The sequence below is a fragment of the Prionailurus bengalensis genome, chromosome D2 (genome assembly GCF_016509475.1).
Source record: "Prionailurus bengalensis isolate Pbe53 chromosome D2, Fcat_Pben_1.1_paternal_pri, whole genome shotgun sequence".
NCBI lineage: Eukaryota > Metazoa > Chordata > Mammalia > Carnivora > Felidae > Prionailurus > Prionailurus bengalensis.
The window spans coordinates 31,179,124-31,202,571 of record NC_057351.1 but is presented as its reverse complement, the minus strand read 5'-3'; the positions used below and the strand labels follow the sequence as shown (position 1 = coordinate 31,202,571).

Here is a 23,448-nt window from a genome sequence, read left to right as displayed (position 1 = left end):
TTCTTGGGTCTGGTCCCTTTACTTCTCAGGACATCAGTGTCCACACGTATGAAGTGGGAGAATAAAACAGAACAAAATCATTTAGTGACAGCACCTCGCAAACTGACGAGCTGCCGACGTCAGACCCAAGTTCAGTATTAACACACGTGGCGGAAAACAGCATTCCAGGCTCCTGGTCCAGAGCCCCTGCCCAGTATTTAGTCCCGTGTGGCTCTGCGACCCTCCACCCGCTGCCGTGGCATTCCAGGAACCTTCCCAGTTTCCCTAGCTTACAGATTCCCGGAGCTCCCGCAGACAGCATCTCGGGCCCCTCGGCCTCTGCCCCCTGCTCCGCCCTTCACGTTAACCCAGATGCAGAATTGGACTCCTACACCAACTGCAATGAGGAATCCAATCATGATGTGCATTTGGGATCTCTGGAGATGTGTGGGTCCCAGGGAAGGGCTGTGCTGTCAGCCCCTGTCATTCTACCAAGGGTCCCCTCCCGCCCACCTCCCCATCAGCTCTGCAGAAGCCCCTAGATATCACCCCTCGCTCTTCAACAGCAGCTCGCAGCCTTTGGCAGTTCTAGTGCTGGTGGACCCCGCCTTGTATCAATGTCCCCCCAAGTGGCATAGCCAAGGCCTCTTAAGAGGCCCCTCCCTCCATCTAACTGCTCGGACACAGGTAAAACAACCCCCCAGCTCCTTTTCCCCCAGGATTTGCCCCTGGGCTGGGACCTTGGCATCCCTAGAGGGCAGCCCACTCGGAATCCTTGCAGGGCTGAAAGCCCTGACTGTGCCCTCCTCTCGGCCTCCAGCGCGTGCCCTCGTCCCGGGTCTCACCTACGCCCCCGCCCCAGCCCCTTCTTGGTGGGCACTTCCACCTCTGCTCGGTCAGAGGCCCCCCTGGCCACACTCGGGGTTCCCGGACTTCCCCAGCCCGGAGCAGGGCCCGCTGCTGGAGTCGTTCCTGTCTGCGGCTGCCCCGGACACTCGGGAGCACCTGCGGAGAAGTGGCCTCTGTTAGTAGGAGGTGAGCCAGGCCACGTCGCTGCCCCCGGCGGGCACAGGAACATCCGTCTCCCTGGAGCTATGTCCCTCGTCCCGCACCGAGCAGAGCCAGGGACGTCGTTACGGGACGGCCAGGGCCATGGCCACCCTGTGCGGTTCCGCACCAGCTAGTCACAGACCTCATAGGGCCCAGCCTCGCCCTGGCTCTCGGCATCTGCTGCTTTCCCTTCTGGCTCCTTCCTCTTTCCCTGGACTTCCCCCATCTACCCAGCCCGTCTTCCTTCTCGGTGGCTTTTCTGCACTCAGCATATGGGTCACTTCAGAACCGCTCCTCAGTGTGTCAGGGGTGGAAAGGCCCAGAGAGGGCACGTGATTTGCCCAAGGTCACACAGTGCCCTCAGCCTCAGCAGGTTCACAGTTTTCTGGGAAGCTGGCACGTGACTTTTTTTTTTTTTTTTCCTTTCTGAATTTCTTGGCCAGTTTGCTAACCATAACAAAATACCACCAACTGGGTGACTTGAACAACAGAAACTTCTTGTCTCCCAGTTCTGGAGGCCAGAAGTCTGAGAACAAGGTGTCGGTGGGGTGGGGTGCCTACTGAGGGCTGCGAGAGAGAGTCGGATCCGGGCCTCTCCCCCAGCCTCTGGCGGTTTGGCAACAATTGTCAGCCTTCCTTGGCTTAGAGATCTTCCTCGGATTTCTATTTCTGCCTTTATGGTCACATGACCTCTCCCTGCGTGCACGTCTCTGGGTCCAAATTTCCCCTTTTAGGGCGACACCAGTCACGTTGGATTAGAGGCCCACCCTGCTCTGGTCTGACCTCATATTGCCTAATCACACCTACGATGATGCTATTTCCAAATAAAGACACATTCTGAGGTACTGGGGTTGGGTGCTCAGCACATGAGAGGGAGAGGGGACACAGTTCAACCTGTAACACATGCCTGAAGGTCTCCCTAGGCCCATCTGGCCCTTGCTGTCATCTCGTGGCCAGCGGGGTCCTGCACTGGGCGAACACACACTGCTTAGGCGCCTGATTTTTAACCGTCAGAGACTCACCGGGCTCCTGCCCGGGCCGTCCGCTCACCCCTGACGGCTCTTTCCCGGTGGCCATCCTTCCAGCGTCCTGCTGTCAGATACCCCTAATAAGCTGAGAACCCCCACACCTACCTGTCTAGCCCTCCCCTCTGCCCCCGAGCTCCTGCCTCTCAACAGGGCTCCCTCCAGGGCTCCCCCACACCTCAGTCCTAGCGCATCATGACCCAGCTGTCCCAGCACGACGCCTCATTCGCCCAAGGGCATCACCCTTGACCCCACAGCCAATCCCTCCCCAACATCTGACTCTCATTTCCTTCCTCCTCCTCTGCTACCCCCTGGTCCAGGCCACCACCGTTTCCGGGCTGATGGCAGCGTCCTTGCTCGTGACTTCCTCTTCGTTCCCTGCGAAGAAGACTTCAAAACCGTATCCCATCATTCTCTTGTGCAACGCCCTGCCCTGGCCACAGGCCCCGCTGTTGCCGCCATCTCATTCTTTGTGAGGCCCTCCCTTGGTCCTCACTCAGACAATGCGTGGGTTTTCTGACAGGCCAGGGAGCCATGGACCCATTCATGCTGTTCCCAGCGGTGACGACGCTCTTCCAGCATTTGCCTGCCGCTCCTTCCCATCCCCGGGTCTCAGCACAGTTACTGCTCCCTCTGAGAGGCCCCCCAACCATCCTACCCAAGGACAGCTGACCCCTTTCTTCTCTACCCTGTTGTCCGGTGTGGCTCCTCCTAGCCCTTCCGTGATCTGTAAGGATCTTCCTCACTTCATTCCTGACTCGTTCGTTATCTGCCTCCCCTCTCAAACTATAAGCTCCCCGTGGGGATGGACCACATCTGTCTCGTTCACCTCCTGTGGTCCCGGTGTACACAGTAGGTACTCAATAAGTGCTGATTGAATGACTGCGGAATGAAAAATTGGCCCCTGCCCTCAAGGAGCCCCAGCCCAGGGGAGGGGGTAGTCAGGTGAAAGTCATGAGACCATGAGGGATGTGAAGGCAGGGGATGCAGATAGCTTCAGATGCACACGGACAGTGCCACTAACTCACCCGTGCTTCCTAGGGAGGTGACACCTGGTCCCAGTCTTGAAAGAAGAGTAAAGAAAAGGCAGGGGAACTGCATGAGCCCAGGCCTGCGGGGGGGGAGTGGGACCACCCGAGCTCCCCCTGGCTCCCACTGGCCCCCACACTGCAGTCAGGGCTGCATGGCAGTGAGGAGTGTGCAGGCCAGCTGGACCTAGATGTGTCCGTTCAGGTGGATGTGAGCCTTTGGGCACAGAAACCGAAAACCCGGGCGAGGGAGGGAGAGATTCCGAGCCTGGTCCCTGAGGTTGGGATGGAGGGCCTGAGCCCCCCGATGAATGGGTGTTCCTCAAACCTGTCCCCACATGGGTGGTGGGGTTCCGGGACTTCTATTAGCTTCCTCTCAGCAAGTGCTTGTCCAAGGTGGGGTGTGGGGCCCTGATTATCTGCATAATGGCTCCCTGTGAGTGAGCAGGAACTCTACAATGGGAGACATCCCCCGCCAGGGCTGCCCCGGAAGTGGATTTCCAGGTCTCTGTGGATACCATTCAGGGGGGTGCTGAGCCGACAGCCCAGCTGGACGTGAAGGTCACCCACCGCCTTGGACGTGACCCCAGCAGCACGGGCGGGCCGGCCCCGTGCGACCGTGTCTGCAGCTGCAGGAGGGGGGAGACGTCCTTCCGGTAAGAGGGGGAGCCCCCAGGCCAGAGCCCTTTGTCCAGACTAGGGTCTGATGGGAAACTCCCCCAGAGTTGTCCACTCGGTGCTTCCTGCCTCTGCCCACGATTCAATAAGCATTTACTGTGTGCCAGCTGTGTGCCAGGCTCTGAGCTGTCAGCCCCTGCTCTCGGGGGTTCTCAGGTTATCGGTAGAGATGGATAGGTCACACCCAAACGGATGCCCTGGGTGCTACAGCAGCACAGAGACAGGGCAGCTGAGGCAGCTGGGGGCTCCCGAGGGGAGTGACAGAGGCTCGAATGGTAAACAGCAAGGCAAGGCTTTAGGCGGGAGTACCCTTTCTTTGTTTATAATTTATGTATTTATTTTTGAGAGAAAGAGTGTGTGTGTCTGTGCACGAGCAGGGGCGCAGCAGAGAGGGAGAGGGAGAGAGAGAGAATCCCAAGCGGGTTCCATGCTGGCAGCGCAGAGCCCGACTTGGGGCTCGATCTCGTGAACAGGGAGCTCATGACCTGAGCCCAAACCGAGAATCAGACGCTTAACCGACGAAGCCACCCAGGCGCCTCTGGCCAACAATACCTTCTCTCTTCTTTCCCGAGGAACTCTGGGATGGAAAGAAATACATGTAACTACCCTGTTCGAACGTAGGGCTTGTGCTGGACACAGAAAGGCAAGCAGGCCAGGCTGGCCGCCTTGGCGCTCTCCAGGCCATCAAGTCTGCCTTGGGAGGATAGGGCGAGGGCTTCATGGAGGCAGAAGCCCTGGGAGATGCTAACCGTTCCCAGTCCTGCGAAGTCCGATCTTATTCGACCCCCCCCCACCTCTGCTCTACGAGGGGAGCCTGAGGCTCAGAGAAGGGGCTCCAGCAAATAGCTAATGGGCTGGGATTTGGCCCCAACAGTGGCTCCAAAGACCATGCTCTCGCCGCCAACAGCACAGCCCCTCTGAAGGGATGGGGCTGCTGACGACCGCAGCAGGCGGAGACCGGCCAACGTTCCTGGACTCCTGGCAACAGCCTGAGGAAAGACCAGAGGTAGGAAGGAAAGGCGGGCCAAAGCAGAGTCCTTTCTGACAAGACAATTAGGTCTGGGGGGCGGGGGGCGTGGTAGGGAGAGATCTGGAGGCGACACTGACAAGGAAATCAGGGAGACATTGTTACGGAAAGGAGGGACCAAGGCAAGGGCCCCGGGGAAGTTGGGCCTCTGCCGGTGGGTTCAGGGCCCCGCTTCTCTCTGCCCACTGACCAGGGTGGGGTGTGGCCCTCCCACTCGCTGGGCCACCTTGTCCCTTGCTCCCCTTCATCAGGAGGTCTCTACCGGGTCCGTGACACCTCCCTGGCAGTGCTCCGCTGCGCGTCCGGGGCACAGGGCCTGTCTTCGGGGCCACCAGCCCCTCCTCCTGCACCAGGACCGTGTGGATGTGCGCCAGCACCGCATGCAGGCCGAGGCCCTTCCGTGGGCCCTGGGACGCGCTGGGCCCTCACCGCTGAGCTCCCAGAGTCATGCAAAGAGCTGCGGACTGGGAGACAGAGACCGGGGAGGGTCTCGTGAGAAGACAAGGCCCGGGGGACCTTGCAGGGAGGCAGAGAACCCACCATCTCCCCGTGTCACCGCGTATCCTGCAAGTTCTCCATTTATCGAGAGAAAGTGCCGTCCGCAAGGGGCCCCCGGTCTGGGGGGCAGACGGGCCTTCTGCGGCAACCAGAGATCAACTCACCAGCACACCGAGGGCTCTGAAGCAGAGGTTGGAGAAAGGTGGCCTGAGGAAAACCAGCATCGCGCCAGCCAGGGCCAGGGAAGCAGGGAGTCTAGAAGCCCAGCTGCTGCCTCTGGGGGTCAAGGGACGAGAAGAGAAAAATACAAATACAAAAAGGACCATGCTTCCCTTCTGGTAGCCTGCAGCCTCCGTGGGCAGAGCCAACTATGCTGTAATTATAAGGAATATTACTTCTGGAGCCAGACACAGCACTCAGTACCTGACATACGATCAGCAATCTGACAGGTAAGAATTATGCCCACTTTGCAGATGAGCGAATCTAAGTCTCAGAGAGGTAAAATGACTTTCCCAGATCTAAGCATTTACCCAGTTAGTAAACGGTGATGCTGGGGATCAGGTAAATCCCTAATTGGGGGAGGAAAGATGTTTTCCTCTAGGGAAACACTGCAGCGTGTTCTAAGAGGTCCTGGGGGGGACCAAGCATCCTCCACTACTTTGGTTATTTGATTTAAATTTGGCGGGGAGGGGGGGGGGGCGATGCCTGGATGGCTCAGTCAGTTGAAAGTCCTACTGTTGATTTTGGCCGCGGTCCTGATCCCAGGGGCCTGGGACTGAGCCCCGCATCCGGCTCTGTGCGGAGCCCACAGCCTGCTTAAGATTTTCTTCTCCCTCTCCCTCTGCCCTTCTCCCCACTTTTAGTCCTTCTGTAAAGTTAAAAAAAATTTTTTTAATGTTTCTAAAAAATCATTGTTTTTTAACCGGGACAGGGTTTTGCACACAAGAAAATTCATTCTAAACTGCGTGACAAACGTGTGCAACCACCAACACATCAAGATCGAGAGCGTCTCTATCGCTCCAACAAGTTCCCTTGTGCCCCTTCCCGGCCTGCCTTCTCTGCCACCCCCAGCCCTGGCAACCAGTGATGTTTTCTGTCCTTATGGTCTTGTCTTTCCCAAACTATCCTATGAATGGAATCACCCAGCGTTCAGGCTTTTGAGTCTTTCACGAAGCACAATGCTTTTTAGTTCCAGCCAAAATGGTGCATGCATGTACACGTGAGGGGTTTACGCTTTTTTACTGCGCGGTGGCAATCTACCGCACGGACGCACCACAATTTACTTATCCAGTCCCTGTCGGTTACACATTCGGGTTGTTTCCAGTGGGAGTCTATTTCAAATAAAGTCACTGTGGACATTCGTGTCCAGGTCGTTTCGTGGGCAAATGTTTTCATTCCCCTCTTGTGGATACAGAGGGGAGGCATCACTAGGTTGAGAAGCGTATGTTTCTTATCAAAATCTGCCCACATCGGGGCGCCTGGGTGGCTCAGTCGGTTAAGCGTCCGACTTCGGCTCGGGTCATGATCTCACGGTTCGTGGGTTCAAGCCCCGCGTCGGGCTCTGTGCTGACAGCTGAGAGTCTGGAGCCTGCTTCGACTGAACCACCCAGGGGCCCCTCACTGTGCTCTTAATTTGCATTTCATTAAAGACTCACGATGGGGGGCACTCTCTTCATGTGTGTACGTGTCATTGTACGTCTCCTCTAGTAAAGTGCACAGATTTTATTGGGTGGTTTGAGAGTCTGTGAGGTCTTTCGGATACGGTTCAATTCCAGATAGATGATATGAGAAGATTTCCTCTCGTGTTCTCTCTTTCTTGCCACCGTCTTTTGAGGAATACTTCCTCGTTTTAGGACGCCTGGGTGGCTCAGTCGGCTACGAGTCTGGCTCTTGATTTCTGCTCAGGTCATGATCTCACAGTTTGTGAGATTGAGCCCCGTGTCGGGCTCTGCACTGACAGCACGGAGCCTGCTTGGGATTCTCTCTCTCCCTCCCTCTCTCTCTCTCTGCCCCACTCCTGCCCATGCCCTCGCTCTCAATAAACTTAAAAAAAATAAAAATAACAAAGTTCCTATTTTTGACCTGTCTAGTTTGTCCACCCCTTCTTTTTTTTTTTTTTTTTTACGTTTATTTATTTTTGACACAGAGAGAGGCAGAGCATGAACAGGGGAGGGGCAGAGAGAGAGGGAGACACAGAATCGGAAACAGGCTCCAGGCTCCGAGCCGTCAGCCCAGAGCCCGACGCGGGGCTCGAACTCACGGACCGTGAGATCATGACCTGAGCCGAAGTCGGACGCTCAACCAACCGAGTCACCCAGGCGCCCCGTCCACCCCTTCTTTTGTGGCGAGTGCTTTCTGTGCCATCTCTGACCCAAAGTCACAAAGGTATTTTTTGTTCATGTTTTCTTCTAGAAGTGTTATAATTTCAGTTCATACCTTTAAGTTGATGGCTGGGACTGAGTCCATCTTTGTATATGACGTGAGAGTTGGGGGTTTACTTTTGTCCATCCGGAGCCTCCCAATTTCTGGCATCATCTATTGAATCACCTCAGCACTACGGCCAGATGGGTCGATTTCTGGATTCTCCGTTGTGCCCCACTGTTACGTATGTTGATTCTTACACCAGGCGTACTGGCTTGATGACTGCTGGTTCTCACAGTAAGCCTGAAATCAGTGTATATTCTGCCACTCGGTGCCTTTTCAGAATTGTTTTGGCTGTTCTAAATCCTCTTTATGCCCATAAAGATTTTATAATGACTTCGTCAAATTCTAAAACAAACAAAAAACAGTCTGCTGGATTTTTGATTGGAATGCCCTCGCGTTTTACAGATCACTGTGGGGAGAACGGACATCTTAACACGGAGTCTTGGGATTCATAAACAGTCTACCATTAGATACTCTTAGGGTTTTCTGCGGAGAGGTAGTTTGTGTCCCCGATGCGCTGTAAATGTGTATATTGCTTTCTTAATTTGCACTCTGCAACTTGGCTCGAGCCCCGAGGGGTGACCTCACGGGCCTACTGTCCTCCTCTAGATCTTTCTCGCATGCATCCAGCAGAGGCCTGTGGACAAGAGCTGATAAGTAAATACAGCCCCCCACCCCACCCCACCCCGCCTTGTGCCTGGGGTGCGTCATGATTCCAAACTGTCACGCTAACCTTTAAGGTTTTTTTCAAACTTGGTATTTTCTCACCTGCTTACATGTGGACCACTTCGTCCCATGATCTGCCTAAGTGAGAATAGCCTATGGACCTTCTCTCCTGACATGCTTGTCACTCTTTGCAACTGAGTTTACCTGCTTGCCTGACCACCTCACCCCTCTGATAAGCTAAAAAAAAAAAAAAAAAACCAGTCCCACTTTGTAGACTACTAGGCTTTTTTCTTACAGTTTTCTGCAGTTTCCTACCTCCTAAGCAGGATGTGGGTAACGTTTAGTCAGGGCTGTGGCTTGGGCTTCCCAAGGCCCTGGTCAGCAGTCCCTGCAGGGTGAGAGGGTCACAGGGGGACTGGAGGGAGCAGGGGTAGGACTGCTCAGGTGGAGGTCTGGGGGCTTTTTCAGGAACCCAAACTCTGGCCCACTCCGGTGGCAGACCCAACAACTCATCTGGTCCCGCTAGCTGAGTGGGCCCCCTAGGCCCCCGCTCCAGGAATACCCCAGGGGCAATGTCGCCCCCGGGAGGCACCCACATCGTCGTCTCTTGCATTTTCTGATCATGTTGTTTCCAGAGGTAGGCACGGCAAACGCTTTCGCTGCCGTTTTCCAGAGGGGCAGAGGGGGCCGTGCCCCTCAGAATCTCAGGGCCCAAAGGCTCCCCAGATCGGTGACGCCCCCATGCTAGACTCTGTGGGGCCGTAATGGTGGGTGGAGGGTCCTCGGGGCTGGTTTCTGGGTCCCTCTCCCTCGAGCACTGCAGGCCCGCTTTGAGATACCGCCCTTCGGCCTGGGAGGACTGATCACAGGTTCCCAATGGTGTGACATTTTAAATTACCTCTCCAGCCCCACAGCGCTGCTCCCAGACCCGGCGACGGCGCCTACACGAAGGGCTCCCGCGGTAGCCGGGCTCAGCGCAGCGACAGACTGGCGATGTCCCCCGTGGCGCAAGATAGGGGCACATCAGCACGCATGCCCAGGTGGTATCCCTGCCCCACGAAGTGTGCGCGGTCCTCCGTCAGAGCCAGGGGTGCTGGGGCTCTTAGAGGACCCCGCTCTGCCCACCGTACAAAAGGCACGCGCCTCCCACCCCACTCCCCCGCCCGCCCCGGGGCCCCAGGACCCTGCTCTTTGCAAGCCATCTGTACCTTGGCCTGCAGAATTCCCTGCCTGAGGTCACGAGTGCGATTTGAGGGCCCGTGCCAGCATCTCCCAGGTTGGCAGGGATGTCACTGTGTGTGCACCCCTGGGCTCCAGGGGTAGTTGCCCAGAATGGGTGGTTCCCAGGGGGAGGCTGTTGGCGGAGGGATATAAACGGAGTTTGGGTTTGAGGCTAGATGGTCCACACACAGGCATGTGAGGTCTGGAGCGGACCTCTGTGCCTCGTCCTGAGCCCCACGGCTGGCAGGGAAGGGCCTGGGGTACACTCCTTAAAAGCGTGCGGTGGTGGATTAGTGATGTCTGACACAAGCAAGGTGTGAAGCACGGATGGCTGGTTTTTTAAATGATTTTTTAATGTTTATTTAGAGAGAGAGAGAGAGCGCTCGCGCACGCACACACACGAGCAGGGGAGGGGCAGAGAGAGAGGGGGGAAGGGGCGAATCCCACACTGTCAGCACGGAGCCCAAATCAGGGCTTGAACTCACGAGCCGCGAGATCATAACCTGAGCCGACATCAAGAGTCGGAGGCCTAACCAACTGAGCCACCACGGATGGGTGGCTTTAAGTTATTCCTGCTACGTGCCAGCCCTCCCTGCTCCCCCGGCGTCACGTCCCTTCCCCCGCCTACCCGGCCCTCTCATTCCGCCTGGACTTTTCCAGGGAAAGAGTGCTCGCCCCCCCTCTAGGGAAGCCACCCCTTGCTGTCCCTATGCACACCCCAAAACTACCTCCCAGGCACTTCCACGCGGATGGTGACCTGCCCAAGGCCACAGAGCTACTCGAGGGCGGCACCCCCCCCCCTCCCCCGCCCACGGTGCTTTCTGGCCTCTCTTCCCTGAGCTGGTGCTCCGAGGAGCCCAAGAGCGAGTGAGGCCGAGGCAGGGAGGCTGAGGGTCGCGCCTCTTCGGCTTTGCTCCCCCATCCATCCCCTACCCCCAGGCACCTTGCCCAGCAGAGGACACGAGAGGGAGGCTCCACCGTCCTTTTCCTCTAAAACAGAGACAACGAGAAAAACACAACACGCCACCTGGGGGTCCAAAACGAAACACCAAGGACAATGTTAATAAATACATAAACGTGTAAAGATCCGGATCTCAGAGGCACGGGAAGTTACACCCCTAATGCCGGCAGGCTGGGTCTCACAGGAATGATTTCCGTGTGTGCCCCAGCGGCCCAGGGAGGGGGTGGCAGCAGGTGGAGAGGACCGCTGGGGAGCCCCCTCCCCCTCCGGGCCTCTGTTCTCCAGGGGTTGTGGGGGTGGGGACCCACTGCTCCTAGGCCTCTAGCCTGGCTCAGAACAGCCGCCCTGCCCCCAGGAAGGCAGGCAGGCAAGCACCGCTGTCACCTGCTGAGGAGTCCGGGACACCCTCTGTGTGACTGGGAATGAGGACCCTTGGGAGAAATCCTGGCACCCCAAGGGGCTTCCTGGGAGCCAGGGGGTCTAGGGAAGTTACCTGCCTTTGGAGGTAACACGGAGGGTAGCTGAGGCCCCACAGCGCTGTGGGTCATGTCACCTCCCCCCACCCAGGCATGGGGCAAAGGCTCACATCCTGCCCTGGGGCTTGGGCCTGGGTGGACTGTGGTCCTCAGCCTTGGGACCTGACTGCACCCTGTTACCCTAGCACCACAAACTTCTGGCCCAGCCCCGGCCAGGTGGGAGAAGACCCCTGACTCCAGCAGGTGTGGTCTTTGGCAGCGAACGATGATGGATGGGGCACAACCTGAGAACTCACATCCCTGTGTCCCAGAGAGTCACCTTCCGGGCCGGGCTCCTTTCATGCTGCAAAGTGACAACCGAAGTTGACCTTCCTGGTGCAGCCAGGGGTCTAGCACCAGTTGTGAACACCCCAGATGACGAGAACACGCATTCCAGACTGTCCGGGGCCCCCTTCTCTGGGCTGGACCGGGTGAGGTTGGGATGCACCGGAAGTAACAGGAGGTGCCATGTGCGTGGGGCAGAGGTGGTCACCAACACTGCCTTCCGGCCAGCAAGGGTGAGGTGGGTTCTGGCCTTGGCCCTGGCCTTGGCTGGAGGAGCTGTGTGGCGCTCTTGCTATGAAGAGCTGGGCCTGAGACGAACTCGCCTCCCACCCACCCCGGCCCTGCAGCCAGAGCGTCATGACCACACTCACCCCTCGCCCCCTTCTTCGTGGACTGCCCTGAGAGTGCTCCCCCCTCACCTTCCCTGGTCCCACTCTGCCTCTCTGGGGAGAGAGGCCAGATAGACAGGACCTCCACAGTGGACCCCACAAGTTCTGGCAAAGGCAGGCAGCTGGAAGGATCCGGGGTGGGGGAGGAGGGGGTGCTAGCTGGCCCTCAGTCCTGCCAAGAGACAGATGGGGAGCCCCTGAGAGGTGCGACTGTCCCCCTGGCTGCTTGCTGAGGTATCTCCGGTTAGGGCTTCCCCTGATCTTTTTCTTCCTCACGCGCCCGCTTCACGGGCTCAAGTGTCACAGCCCCCAAACTAGAACAACAAGAAGGCAAATAATTTAGAAGGAAGTCTGTGTTTGCCGCTGCCCCCGCTGCGTGTCCTCTGAGCTGGCGGTCTCTGAGGCAGCACACAGTGTAAACTTGACTGGAGGGATAGGCGAGGCGGGGCTCATGTCCCCAGGGAGGTGGCGGGAAGGCTGGTGCCTGGGTGCTTCGGGTCTTCCCCGAGCCGCCCTTTTTCCTCGGAGACTGGCACAGGTGCCCTGGTCCAGCCCCAAGGCAGTCCCCGGGGGGTGCCAGGGGAGGTGCCCCCAGCTGCTCTGGGGCCCAGTGTCTGGGGAGTAAAGCGGTGCTGGGTCACCGGGGGGCTGGTGCCCAGAGGTCTCGGGAGTTGTGTGGGCTGGCCGTGCTGATGGGCATCTGACCCTGTTGTTCCCACAGTGGGCTCCACAGCATCTGGAGGGGACTTCGGACTCCCGGGAGTAGCGAATGGTGGCGGCGAGGCCAGGCCAGGGTCCGGGCTGGTGTCGGGGCCCAGGGCCGTCTTGGAACAGGACTCACAGCACAGCCGGTGGTAGCCGGGGATGGAGCAGTAGCGATCGAGTGCTTCCGTCTGGCAGAAGATGGACCGGTCCCCCACGCAGGGCTCCGCTGCACGCATATGGCACAAGGACCACTGCCGGGAGGACGCCTCCATCTCCCACTCGGCCCCCCCCAACCGCCGGCCTCCAGCTCCCGCCCTCGCTGGACCCGCTCTAAAGCTTTGGCCTGGAGGGCGCCACGGGCCTGCCTGAAGGGAGAGACTGGCCAGAGTAAGAGCCCTTATTTTACGGAAGAGGAACTGAAATCCCCTAGAGCCGTGGTTCTCAAAAAGGGTCTCCACACATGAAGCATCGGCATCGTCTGGAAGCTGGTGAGCAATGCCAATGCTCAGGCCCCATCCAGACCTACCGAGTCAGAAGTTCTGGGCGTGGGGCTTAGTTCTGCGTTTCAACAAAACCTTCAAGGGACTCCAATGCGTGGACCAATCTGAGAACCACGGGCCTGCATCAGTAGTCGTCAGATGTGGCTGCTAAGTGGAATCCCCCAGGGGCTTTCCAAATAGGCACTGCGCACCTCCCACGCCCGGGGGAGACTGGACGGCCAGCGTGGCCTGGGCGCTGGGTGGTTCTGACCTGCAGCAAAGCTTGGAAGCCCTGCTCTCAATGAAGTAGGAATCCTGGTCCCCTCCCAATCCACCCAAAGGAACTGATCCACTCGGGCCAGGGCCAGGCAAATGCCCAGGTAACCCACACTTGGGACAAGCCGAGGCAACATCCTGCCACCCGTCAACACACATTTGGAACACTAAGCCCTCCACCGATAAATCTGGAATCAAGCAGATCTGGGTTCCAACTGAGGCTCCACCACTGAAAAAGTGTGAGCCCTTGGGCAAGCCACTGAAGCTCTCCAACCCTCAGTCTCCTCCCCTATAAAATGGGGATAATGCTAGACACTTACCAATGAACAATAACATTATGATTATAAATAACATTTATAAAGTTCCTGGCATATAGGGGTGCCCACTATGTAACTTTCATTTGCTTTGGTTCAGATATCTAAAAATCGTTTTGTGTTTCTGTGATAATTCCAGGTAGGTCTCTCCAGACAATGTGAAGGCAGGAACTTTGCTTTCTGCTAATTTTCTGTGTGTGTGTGTGTGTGTGTGTGTGTTTAGGGACGGGGCAGAGGGTTGGGGGCTGGTTTAGGGCAACAGGAAAATTAGGAAAAAAAAAAAAAAAAGGAAAGCCAGTGGCCTCTAGATGGCGCCAGAATTCTAGGACCAGAATCAGAGCCGACCCTTTGCTCCTGGACAGAAAAGGGAAGGAAATCTGGCACTTGTGCAGTCTGGGTCTCAGAACCTGGGCGGAGCAGCAGCCAGGCTGGAGCCAGAAGATCCTCTGTGGACATCGAGTGAGATGATGAGCTGAGCTCCGAGAGGTTTAGGGATCTGCACATGGTCATATGGCCAGTTGGTCCTCCAGCTAGAATTTATAGTCTGTGATTTTTCTGCTACTTGTCTTGTCAGACCCTGGTCCTTGAGAAGATGAAGTAGGAAAAGAGAGAGAGAAAGAATCTAGGAAGGAAGTATATGGCCTGGTATATAGCAGATAGTTAACGTTAATGGATGGATGGATAGGTAGATGGATGGATGGATACATGGATGATGGATGACGGATGATGGATGGATGGATGGATGAATGGATGGGTAGATGGATGGATGGATGCATACATAGGTGACGGATGATGGATGATGGATGGATGGATGGATGGGTAGATGGATGGATGGATGGATACATGGATGACAGATGATGGATGATGGATGGATGGATGGATGGATGAATGGATGGATACATGGATGGATGGATGCATACATAGGTGATGGATGATGGATGATGGATGGATGGATGGATAGATAGGTAGATGGATGGATGGATGGATGGATGATGGATGACAGATGATGGATGATGGATGGATGGATGGATGGATGGGTAGATGGATGGATGGATGGGTAGATGGATGGATGGATGCATACATAGATGACGGATGATGGATGTTGGATGGATGGATGGATAGATAGGTGGATGGATGGATGGATGGATGGATACATGGATGACAGATGACGGATGATGGATGGATGGATGGATAGATAGGTAGATGGATGGATGGATGGATACATGGATGACAGATGACGGATGATGGATGGATGGATGGATGGATGGATGGGTAGATGGATGGATGGATGCATACATGGATGACGGATGATGGATGGATGGATGGATGGATGGATACATGGATGACAGATGACGGATGATGGATGGATGGATGGATAGATAGGTAGATGGATGGATGGATGGATACATGGATGACAGATGACGGATGATGGATGGATGGATGGATGGATGGATGGGTAGATGGATGGATGGATGCATACATGGATGACGGATGATGGATGGATGGATGGATGGATGGATGGAGAGATGGGTAGATGGATGGATAGATGGGAGGATGGACTAACTGGCTCCTGATCATGAGGCAGAGAGAAAGTACTACCACCATTTTTGGTATCTGACAGCTAGGCAGGAGTGCATGCATTATCTCATTTAATTCAACAACCCTACGAAGACAGCTCAGATCTACAATTGCTTATCCCAAAACCTTGAAACCAGATATGACTGATAATTCAGAACTTCTGAGGTTAGAAAAGTAATATTCATATCATAGAACATCTGTCATAGGGAGTGGGATATCCCCTTATAACTACAGCAATGTTTCTGTAGCAAAAGAATAATTGATCTCTTGTTGGGTCAGGCCAGGCTCTGCTGCGAAATGAGTCTGCACCGAATTTAGGGCACCACTTGCAGCTTTCAACATTTTGGAATCGCAGATAAGGGACTGTGGACCCGTATGGGTAGCACCCCCCAGCCCACAGCTGAGGGATCTGAGGCTCCAGGAGGCTGAGGTCACATGGACAGCCTGGAAACCGGGGCTGTTCCACTGCATGGCCTGTGCTTGCGACATGGCGACCACTGGAAGGTTTGGGCTGGGGGTTGGGTCCAGATAGATACACACTTACTTGATAATATCTTGTTCATGGGATGTAGGGGCCCAGACTGTGGCACCCACTGTCCTTCTGGGGTTACAAGTTCCCGAATGTCAGCTCTCGCTGTAGAGTTCTGGAGATTGCCTGTGAGTGGGGACAAGCAGTTCTAGCCCTGGGGATTTCTAGGGGGCAAGGATGCAAGCTGGGCTGGGCTTCAGGTCTAGGCCGGAGGAGCTGGGCCTGCCCCCCTCCCCCATCCTATCCAGCTCACCTCCACAGGGGGGAAGGCTGCAGACCTGGACAGTGTCCGGCTTCTCCCCCTCACACTGCCCAAGACTGTTGGCGTTGGTCCGGCACACGACCTGCCGCTGCTGGATGCCCTCCCCGCAGGTGGCGGAGCACTGTCGCGGGAAGGCCGGGGCCCGGTCAAGCCACAGTGGCCAGGGAGGGGTAGGTGGAGAGACGAGAGGAAGGGAGCAGTGAGCTCCAGAGTCTAGCCAATGCCCAGGACGGAAAGGTACAGAGGAGGGCCCCGCGTTTCTACTGACCAGAGGGATGGATATGCAAGGACCCTCCAAGTAGCCTCAGGAGGACAGAACACCAGCTGTCCGTATTCCTGTGCCAGGCGAATGGCCGAACCTTCCTGTCACCTACGTGGTTAACCCTGCTTCAGGAGGGGACCTCCAGAACCCCATTCCAGCACTTTCGCCTGTGTCTACCATGTCCGGCCTGTGCCTGGGTCCTTAAATATTTTGTGGATCATTCTGGCAAACTCCCCTATTGTGATCCACCAGCCTGAGGGACCTGAAGTAGGTCCCCTTACTTGATGATATCTTAATAATGGGATGTAAGGGGGGGCGCCTGGGTGGCTCAGTCGGTTGGTCGTCCGTCTTCAGTTCAGGTCATGATCTCACGGTCAGTGAGTTCAAGCCCCGCGTGGGCTCTGTGCTGACAGCTCAGAGCCTGGAACCTGCTTTGGATTCTGTGTCTCCCTCTCTCTCTGCCCCTCCCTCCTCACACTCTGTCTCTCTCTCTCGCTCTCAAAAATAAATAATTAAAAAAAAATTTTTTTTAAATAATGGGATGTAAGGACCCAGATTGTGACACTTGCTAAACTGAGAGACCTGGGTGACAGGGTCGCTATGAACCCCTTTAGCTCTGACATTCGGTGACTTTGTGCCTCAACATACCAAAACTCAGCTGGCAGAGGCATGTTCACAAGTGTCTTCTGGGGCACCTGGGTGGCTCAGTCGGTTAAGCGTCTGATGCTTGATTTCGGCTCAGGTCACACATGATCTCACGGTTCATGGGTTTGAGCCCCGTGTCGGGCACTCCGCTGACAGCATGGAAACTGCTGCTTAGGATTTTCTCTCTCTCCCTTTCTCTCTGCCCCTCCCCAGCTCATGCACTCTCTCTCTCTCAAAATAAATAAGTAAACTTTAAAAAAAGTGTCTCCTGGGGTGCCTGAGTGGCTCAGTCAGTTAAGCATCTGACTTCGGCTCAGGTCATGATCTCAAGGTTCATGGGTTCAAGCCCCGCATGGGCTCTGTGCTGACAGCTCAGAGCCTGGAACCTGCTTCAGATTCTCTCTCTCTCTCTCTCTCTCTCTGTCTCTCTGTGCCCCCCCCCATTCACACTCTGTCTCTCAAAAAAAAATAAATAAAACATAAAAAAAAAAGGCATCTTCTTCCCCAAAAGGGAAAGGTGTGGGCACAAAGGAGCCGGAGGCAAACAGTTTGCAGGGCCTGCTGCGCACGTCACCCCCAGGCCTCGCCTCCTCTGAGGGACGGGGGCTGGTGGCGGGGGCTCCCCAAAAGCAAGGCTGCACCGTGTGACCAGGCCACAGGACGGGGAAGAGGCCACAGAAATGTACTTCTCCTGCTGGGCCCGAGGGGGACACGAGCGTTAAGGGCCACACAAACCGTGGGATTGGATGGCTCCTCCCCCAAGGATGAATAATGCCAACAGCTCCTGGACGCTCTGTCCGTCTCACAGGGGCAACAGTCTTCCACCACCTGTCACCTCACTGCCAGTGTTACCTAAGGGCCCTTTGTGGGCCAGCAGTCTTCTGTTTTATATTCAAACAAATAAAGCTGTGTGTTGAGGAGAAGAAAACAAAATCTGCCTACATTGTGCGGGGATTTGGGGTATTTAAAAATACTCTTCCTTATGCAATATTCTAAGCATCCAGAAAAGTATGAGGAAGCCTGGTCACGAAAGCCTGTTCACATACCGCCAGCAGCTTGAATATATCAGCATTCTGGCAGATTTTCAAATACTATGTTGTGCCTCTTTAAACTTTATGTGCATGGTATCTCATTGGAAGTCATCTGCCTTCATATTTCAGTTCTTTTTCTTACCTATTCCTCTGAGGTTTATCCACATTGGTAAGTATACTTCAAGCTTTTATTGTATGACCAGACCATGATTTTTTTTGACATTTTTAAAATATTTACTTATTTTTGAGAGAGAGAGACAGAGACAGAGACAGAGACAGGGAGAGTAGGGGAGGGGCAGAAAGAGAAGGAGACACAGAATCCAAAGCAGCTCCAGGCTCTGAGCTGTCAGCACAGAGCCCCATGCGGGGCTCGAACTCATGAACCGTGAGATCATGACCTGAGCCGAAGTCGGACGCTTAACCAACTGAGCCACCCAGGCACCCAGACCATGATTTTTTTGGTCCAATCTCCTAGAGATGGACATTTAGGGTATTTGCTGATATTCCGCTATTACAATTAAGCATTGTTGTACTTATCTTTGTGACCAGAGGTTTTAAAAATTATGGTAAAATATATATATATATATCATAACACTATTTTAACCATTTTTTTAAACTTTTTTTTTATTTTTATTTTTGAGACAGAGAGAGACAGAGCGTGAACAGGGGAGGGGCAGAGAGAGAGGGAGACACAGAATCTGAAACAGGCTCCAGGCTCTGAGCTGTCAGCACAGAGCCTGACGTGGGGCTCGAACTCACAGACCGTGAGATCATGACCTGAGTCGAAGTCGGACGCTAAACCGACTGAGCCACCCAGGCGCCCCTATTTTAACCATTTTTAAGTGCATGGTTCAGTGACATTAAGTACATTCACAATGTTGTACAACCATCACCACCTCCACGTCCAGAACTTTCTCCTTCTTCCTAAGCTGAAACCCTGTCCCCATTAAACACGGACTCCCCATGCCCTCTCCTCCAGCCCCAAGCACCCACCACCCTTCTTTCTGTCTCTATAAACCTGACCACTCTTGGTAAGTGGAATCATACAGCATTTATCATTTTGTGTCTGGCTGATTTCACTTAGCATAATGCCTTCAAGGGTCACAGCAAATGAATTTTGTATTAAAAAAATTTTTAGGGGCGCCTGGGTGGCTCAGTCGGTTAAGCGTCTGACTCTGGCCCAGGTCATGATCTCACGGTTTGTGGGTTCGAGCCCCGCATCAGGCTCTGTGCTGACAGCGCAGAGCCTGGAGCCTGTCTCAGATTCTGTGTCTCCCTCTCTCTGCCCCTCCTCCACTCGCACTCTGTGTCCCTCTGTCTCAAAAATAAACATTAAAAAAAATTTTTTTAATTGTTTTAATGTTTATTTATTTTTGAGAGAGAGAGAGAGAGAGAGAGAGAGAGAGAGCAGGGGAGGGGCAGAGAGAGAGGGAGACACAGAATCCAAAGCAGGTTCCAGGCTCCGAGCTGTCGGCCCAGAGCCCGACGCGGGGCTTGAACCCACAAACCTTGAGATCATGACCTGAGCCAAAGTTGGACGCTTAACCGACTGAGCCACCCAGGCACCCTTCAAATGAATTTTTTAGAGAAAACTCAAGACAAAAATTTCCCTGTGGCCACTTCGAGGGCCTAGGCAGGAGCACTTGGACTGGCTATTCCACAGCCTTCTTATTATCTCCTCTTTCCTACCCTGGCTTCCCAGCAGTGAACTTTCTACAGAGCTGCTAGGTGACCTTTAAACCTGGAATCAGGGCTTGGAGCATCTGCATTAAAACCCTTCAACAGCTTCTCACTGCTCGTAGAATACATTCTTTTTCAAGTTTGTCTTTATTTATTTCGAGAGAGCACAAGCAGAGGAGGGGCAGAGAGAGACAGACAGAATCCTGAGCAGGCTCCCTGCTGTCAGCACAGAGCGACGCAGGGCTCAAACTCACTGTGAGATCATGACCTGAGCCGAAATCAAGACTCAGATGCTTAACTGACTGAGCCACCTAGAAGCCCCACTTGGAATACATTCTAACTTTTCACAAAGCTCTGCAGGACTGATCCCTGCCTGCCTCTCTGTCATCCTGTCCCTTCCATTCAGCTCCAGTCCCACTCTCCTTTGGTTTCTGGAACACGGCAAGGGTCTTCCTGGGGCTCAGCCTTCAAGTCTCAACACAAACGTCACCTCCTCAGGGAGGTCCTCCCAGATACATTACCGCCATTTACTTCCGCACAGCTCCAACCGCCATCTGTAAATGCTTCTGTTACTGGTTTAGGTCTCTCTCATTGGACTGTAAGTTACATGAGGACAAGTCGGTGATGGATTCCAGGCATTCCTAGCACAGCGTGCCTGGCACGTAGTTGGCATTTGGTAAATGTTTCTTGAATGCAAGAAAGTGCTTCAGTTTGCTCACCTGTATCACGGGGGTCTTAACCCATGCCTCCTAGTTCTGACCCAGTTCTAGGTCAGAGCACATAGTGAATGAATATAAAGGCCTAGCCCAGGCCCATGGCCCAGCACACATAGGAGCTCTTGGACTCAGTTTTGAGAAAATTCAGATCAGATCAGATCAGAGGTGGGGAGGGAAATTCAGGCGGAGACTCTCTGCCATCAGGGAGCACCACATCTCTTAGTAGCTCCCTACCCCGACCCACCTTTTCCCAGACTCCCCAGAGAAGGTGGCCACTGGCTCAGCCCCTCCCACCCTCTGAGAACAACTCACCTGGGACCAGGCTCCCGTGCGCCACTGGGCTGGGCAGGGCACGCGGAGGCAGGGCCGCCGGGCCTCCGGCCGATCCCCAGGGCAGGCCTTGGCCGGCATGGCCTTGTGGGTCCCGTTGGAGAGGGGCAGCAGGCACTGAACCCCCCGGGTCTGCACCCCCAGCTTCCCACAGCTCCGGCTGCAGGCACCCCACTCTTCCATCACCCACCTAGACACAGACAAAGCAAAAGGTGAAGGAGAGGCGGGACTATGGGGACGCTTCCTCCCAGGGTCTCTCCCACCCCCTGAATCGCTGCGGGCAGGAGCTGGCAAGTGGGTCTGAGCTTCAGAATGCTGGGAGCCAAGACAACTGCCCACGGGCTCTGCAGCTGCCATAAGGGGGGTCACCTATGATCTCCTCTGCTTCCTCATCTGAAAAATGCACGGGTATGATGCACCTTTACATCTGGCACCCTGCATGTCCACAGGCAAGTTATGAACATCAGAATTCTTTTCAGCACTTCATAAATATCGGAGTGTGGGCAGGTACTGTCCTAGGTGCTGAGATACAGCACGAGATTCATGGCTGGTAGAGTTGAACCCCCCGCCCCTGGGGCTCTTGGGACAGTTAAAGGACGTGTATACTTAAAAGCACTTGGCAGAGTGCATGCATGCAGTAGGCATGTAATAAAGACAGGCACTGTTACTATCGCCGTCAGCACCTGCAGAGTTTTGGTGCCGATCCGCTAAGCTGGTGGTCTCCCACCGTCTTTTGGCCACGGAGCAGCTTCCAAGAGCACCGTAAGCAGATACCACTGGATGAATTAGACAAAGATGAAAATGGCTCTGGTGGGGTGGCGGGAGGGGCGGCCACAACCCACTCCCCTCTCAGGTTCCTGAGACATCTTGTAGAGAATGAGGGCTCTTTTGGCCAACCCCTTCCTTTAAAAGACAAAAAAGGCCCCAAACTTCGTTTGGCATTTTACGGATGAGAAGCTGGGGGCGGGGGGGCGGGCGGTGACGTGCCCAGGACTACAGCCGAGTCAGCGCCGCGTGCTCTGTGGCCACAGATGTTGGCGGAGACAGTGGCCGGCATGCCGTGTGAAGGGGGAGCGTGGAGCACTGAGGGGCAGGGGATCCCGCCTGGGCCAGGCACGGAGAGGCCACGGTGGACTCTGCACTGATCCCCAGCTCCTGTCCTGGCCCTGAGGTCCCCCCAGCCTCAGGGAGCAGAGCTGCCGTGAATCAGCCAGGCCGAGTTAGACGGCTCGGACCCCAGAAGATTCCTGGGGAGGCAGGAAAGTGCACTGGGCGCTCTGCCTGGGGCCGGAGAGGCGCTGGGGCCATCTCTGTGATGGGCTCAAGGCCACACCTCGACTTCCCAAAAAGTCATAGCTCTTCTCCTCCACGAAGCCCCCTCCAAATAAGCCCAAGAACATGATCTTGTGCCCAAATGAGCCTGTCTGCTCAGGTCAGGGAACCCACTCAGGGGCTAGACTATGGGTGGGGGCCGCCAGACAGCATCCTGGCCTATGCCCCGGCATCTAGAAGCACTGAGATCGACTTCACCTCAACGTCCCCTCGGATCATCGAGGGAAAGCTGTGTCCCCAAAGTGGGCCTCTGTTTCCCCATCTGTAAAAGAATGCTAGAAGGGGCAGAACAAAGGAAGCACTGTCCTTCTTCTGGGAGCGGAAGTTAATCCGCAAACCCCACAGGGGGACAGACGGGGGCGGATGCGGCCAGACCGGCGAGGAGGGCAGCACTGGCCACGGACGGAGTCCAGTGTGTGGGCTGCTCTGCTCAGGGAGTCCCGGGTGCAGGGGCCGTGACCCTGGACACTCAGGGCCAGAGGAAGCAGCCCCTCCTCCCCGGCCCAGGGCTACGAGAGAGTCAGTGACGCCCATGGGAAGGGGTCAGGCTCCTGGCCGTCCCCGGACACTCACGCAGGCTGGGCACACGGGTGCTGGTTGCAGCGCCGGCGGATGGGCTTGGGCCTCTTCCTGTGGTCACACAGGTGCCGCTGGACCATGTGGTGGTCTCGCCGGCGCCGGCAGCCGTATTTGGTGAACTGGATCCCTGGGGGGAGGACAGGCTGACTTGGGCCAGGTCCCGCCAGGCCCCCGCCGCTCCGCTGGGTCTCAGGGACGGCACGCTCTGGAGGGCCCGTGCCTCCCCCGTGCCCTTGCACCCCTCTTGCCCAAGTCTCTTTCTGAAGAAGCCTTCCTTGGCCGGCCCATCTCATGTGTCCCTGATGTCGTGCCAGCGGTGCAGGGGCTGGGGTGGGGGAGGCGCCTGGCTCTGCACGGCTGCCTCCCTGCATAGCGGGGGAGCCCTTACAGGGTGCAGGCCTTGCCCCGGTGCTGCTCCCCCACTCCCAGCCCCATCCCCAAGGCTCTGGCCAGGCAGGTGCCACACCCGAGAGATCTTTAAGGGGAAACGGAGGCACGAGCTACGGACACATCAGGTGGAGATAGTGTTGGCCCCCAGCCACTCCTACTCCTCCCCTGCAAAGCCCTGGGCTGCCCCACGAGGCAGCCAGATGGCTGGGCAGGCCCGTACCTCCTCCGCAGGCCTTGGTGCAGGGGGCCCAGCTCTTGAGCGCCCACTCGTAGGTGTCCGTCTCCTCCAGGAGCACGTTGTTGCTCCCAATAAGGGGCAGCAAGTCTTCATGGATGATGTACTTGTAGGCCAGGCTGCTGCGGGGGCCACCCTCAGCTGGGGGGAGCACCTGAGGGGAGACAGAGCAGGTGGCACAGGACTGGAGAGCAGAGAAGCAGGGCCAGCATGGGGGGGGACAGGGAGGAGGGGGTCAAAGGAAAGGATGTGGGGTCAGCACCGAGCACGGCCTGGGAGACCATTCAGACCAGCAGCCACGCAGCAAACTCAGGCTAAGCAGCAGGAACAGCCTGCGTGCTCACCTGGGATCATTTTCC

At 55.8% G+C, this 23,448-nt stretch overlaps 1 protein-coding gene across 1 annotated transcript in view; it reads right to left on the bottom strand.

The window, feature by feature from the left end:
* Positions 1-9,934: 9,934 nt before the first annotated feature.
* ADAMTS14 (ADAM metallopeptidase with thrombospondin type 1 motif 14) overlaps positions 9,935-23,448 on the bottom strand; it is an 82,825-nt gene continuing 69,311 nt past the window's right edge. Inside the window, exons 17-22 of the mRNA XM_043596546.1 lie at positions 23,075-23,243; positions 22,459-22,591; positions 20,536-20,743; positions 15,881-16,010; positions 15,643-15,753; positions 9,935-12,677 (exon numbers count right to left, since the gene is read on the bottom strand). Of these exons, the coding sequence (XP_043452481.1) occupies positions 12,196-12,677; positions 15,643-15,753; positions 15,881-16,010; positions 20,536-20,743; positions 22,459-22,591; positions 23,075-23,243 (1,233 nt within the window). The 3' untranslated portion in view covers positions 9,935-12,195. The remainder of the gene's footprint in view (positions 12,678-15,642; positions 15,754-15,880; positions 16,011-20,535; positions 20,744-22,458; positions 22,592-23,074; positions 23,244-23,448) is intronic.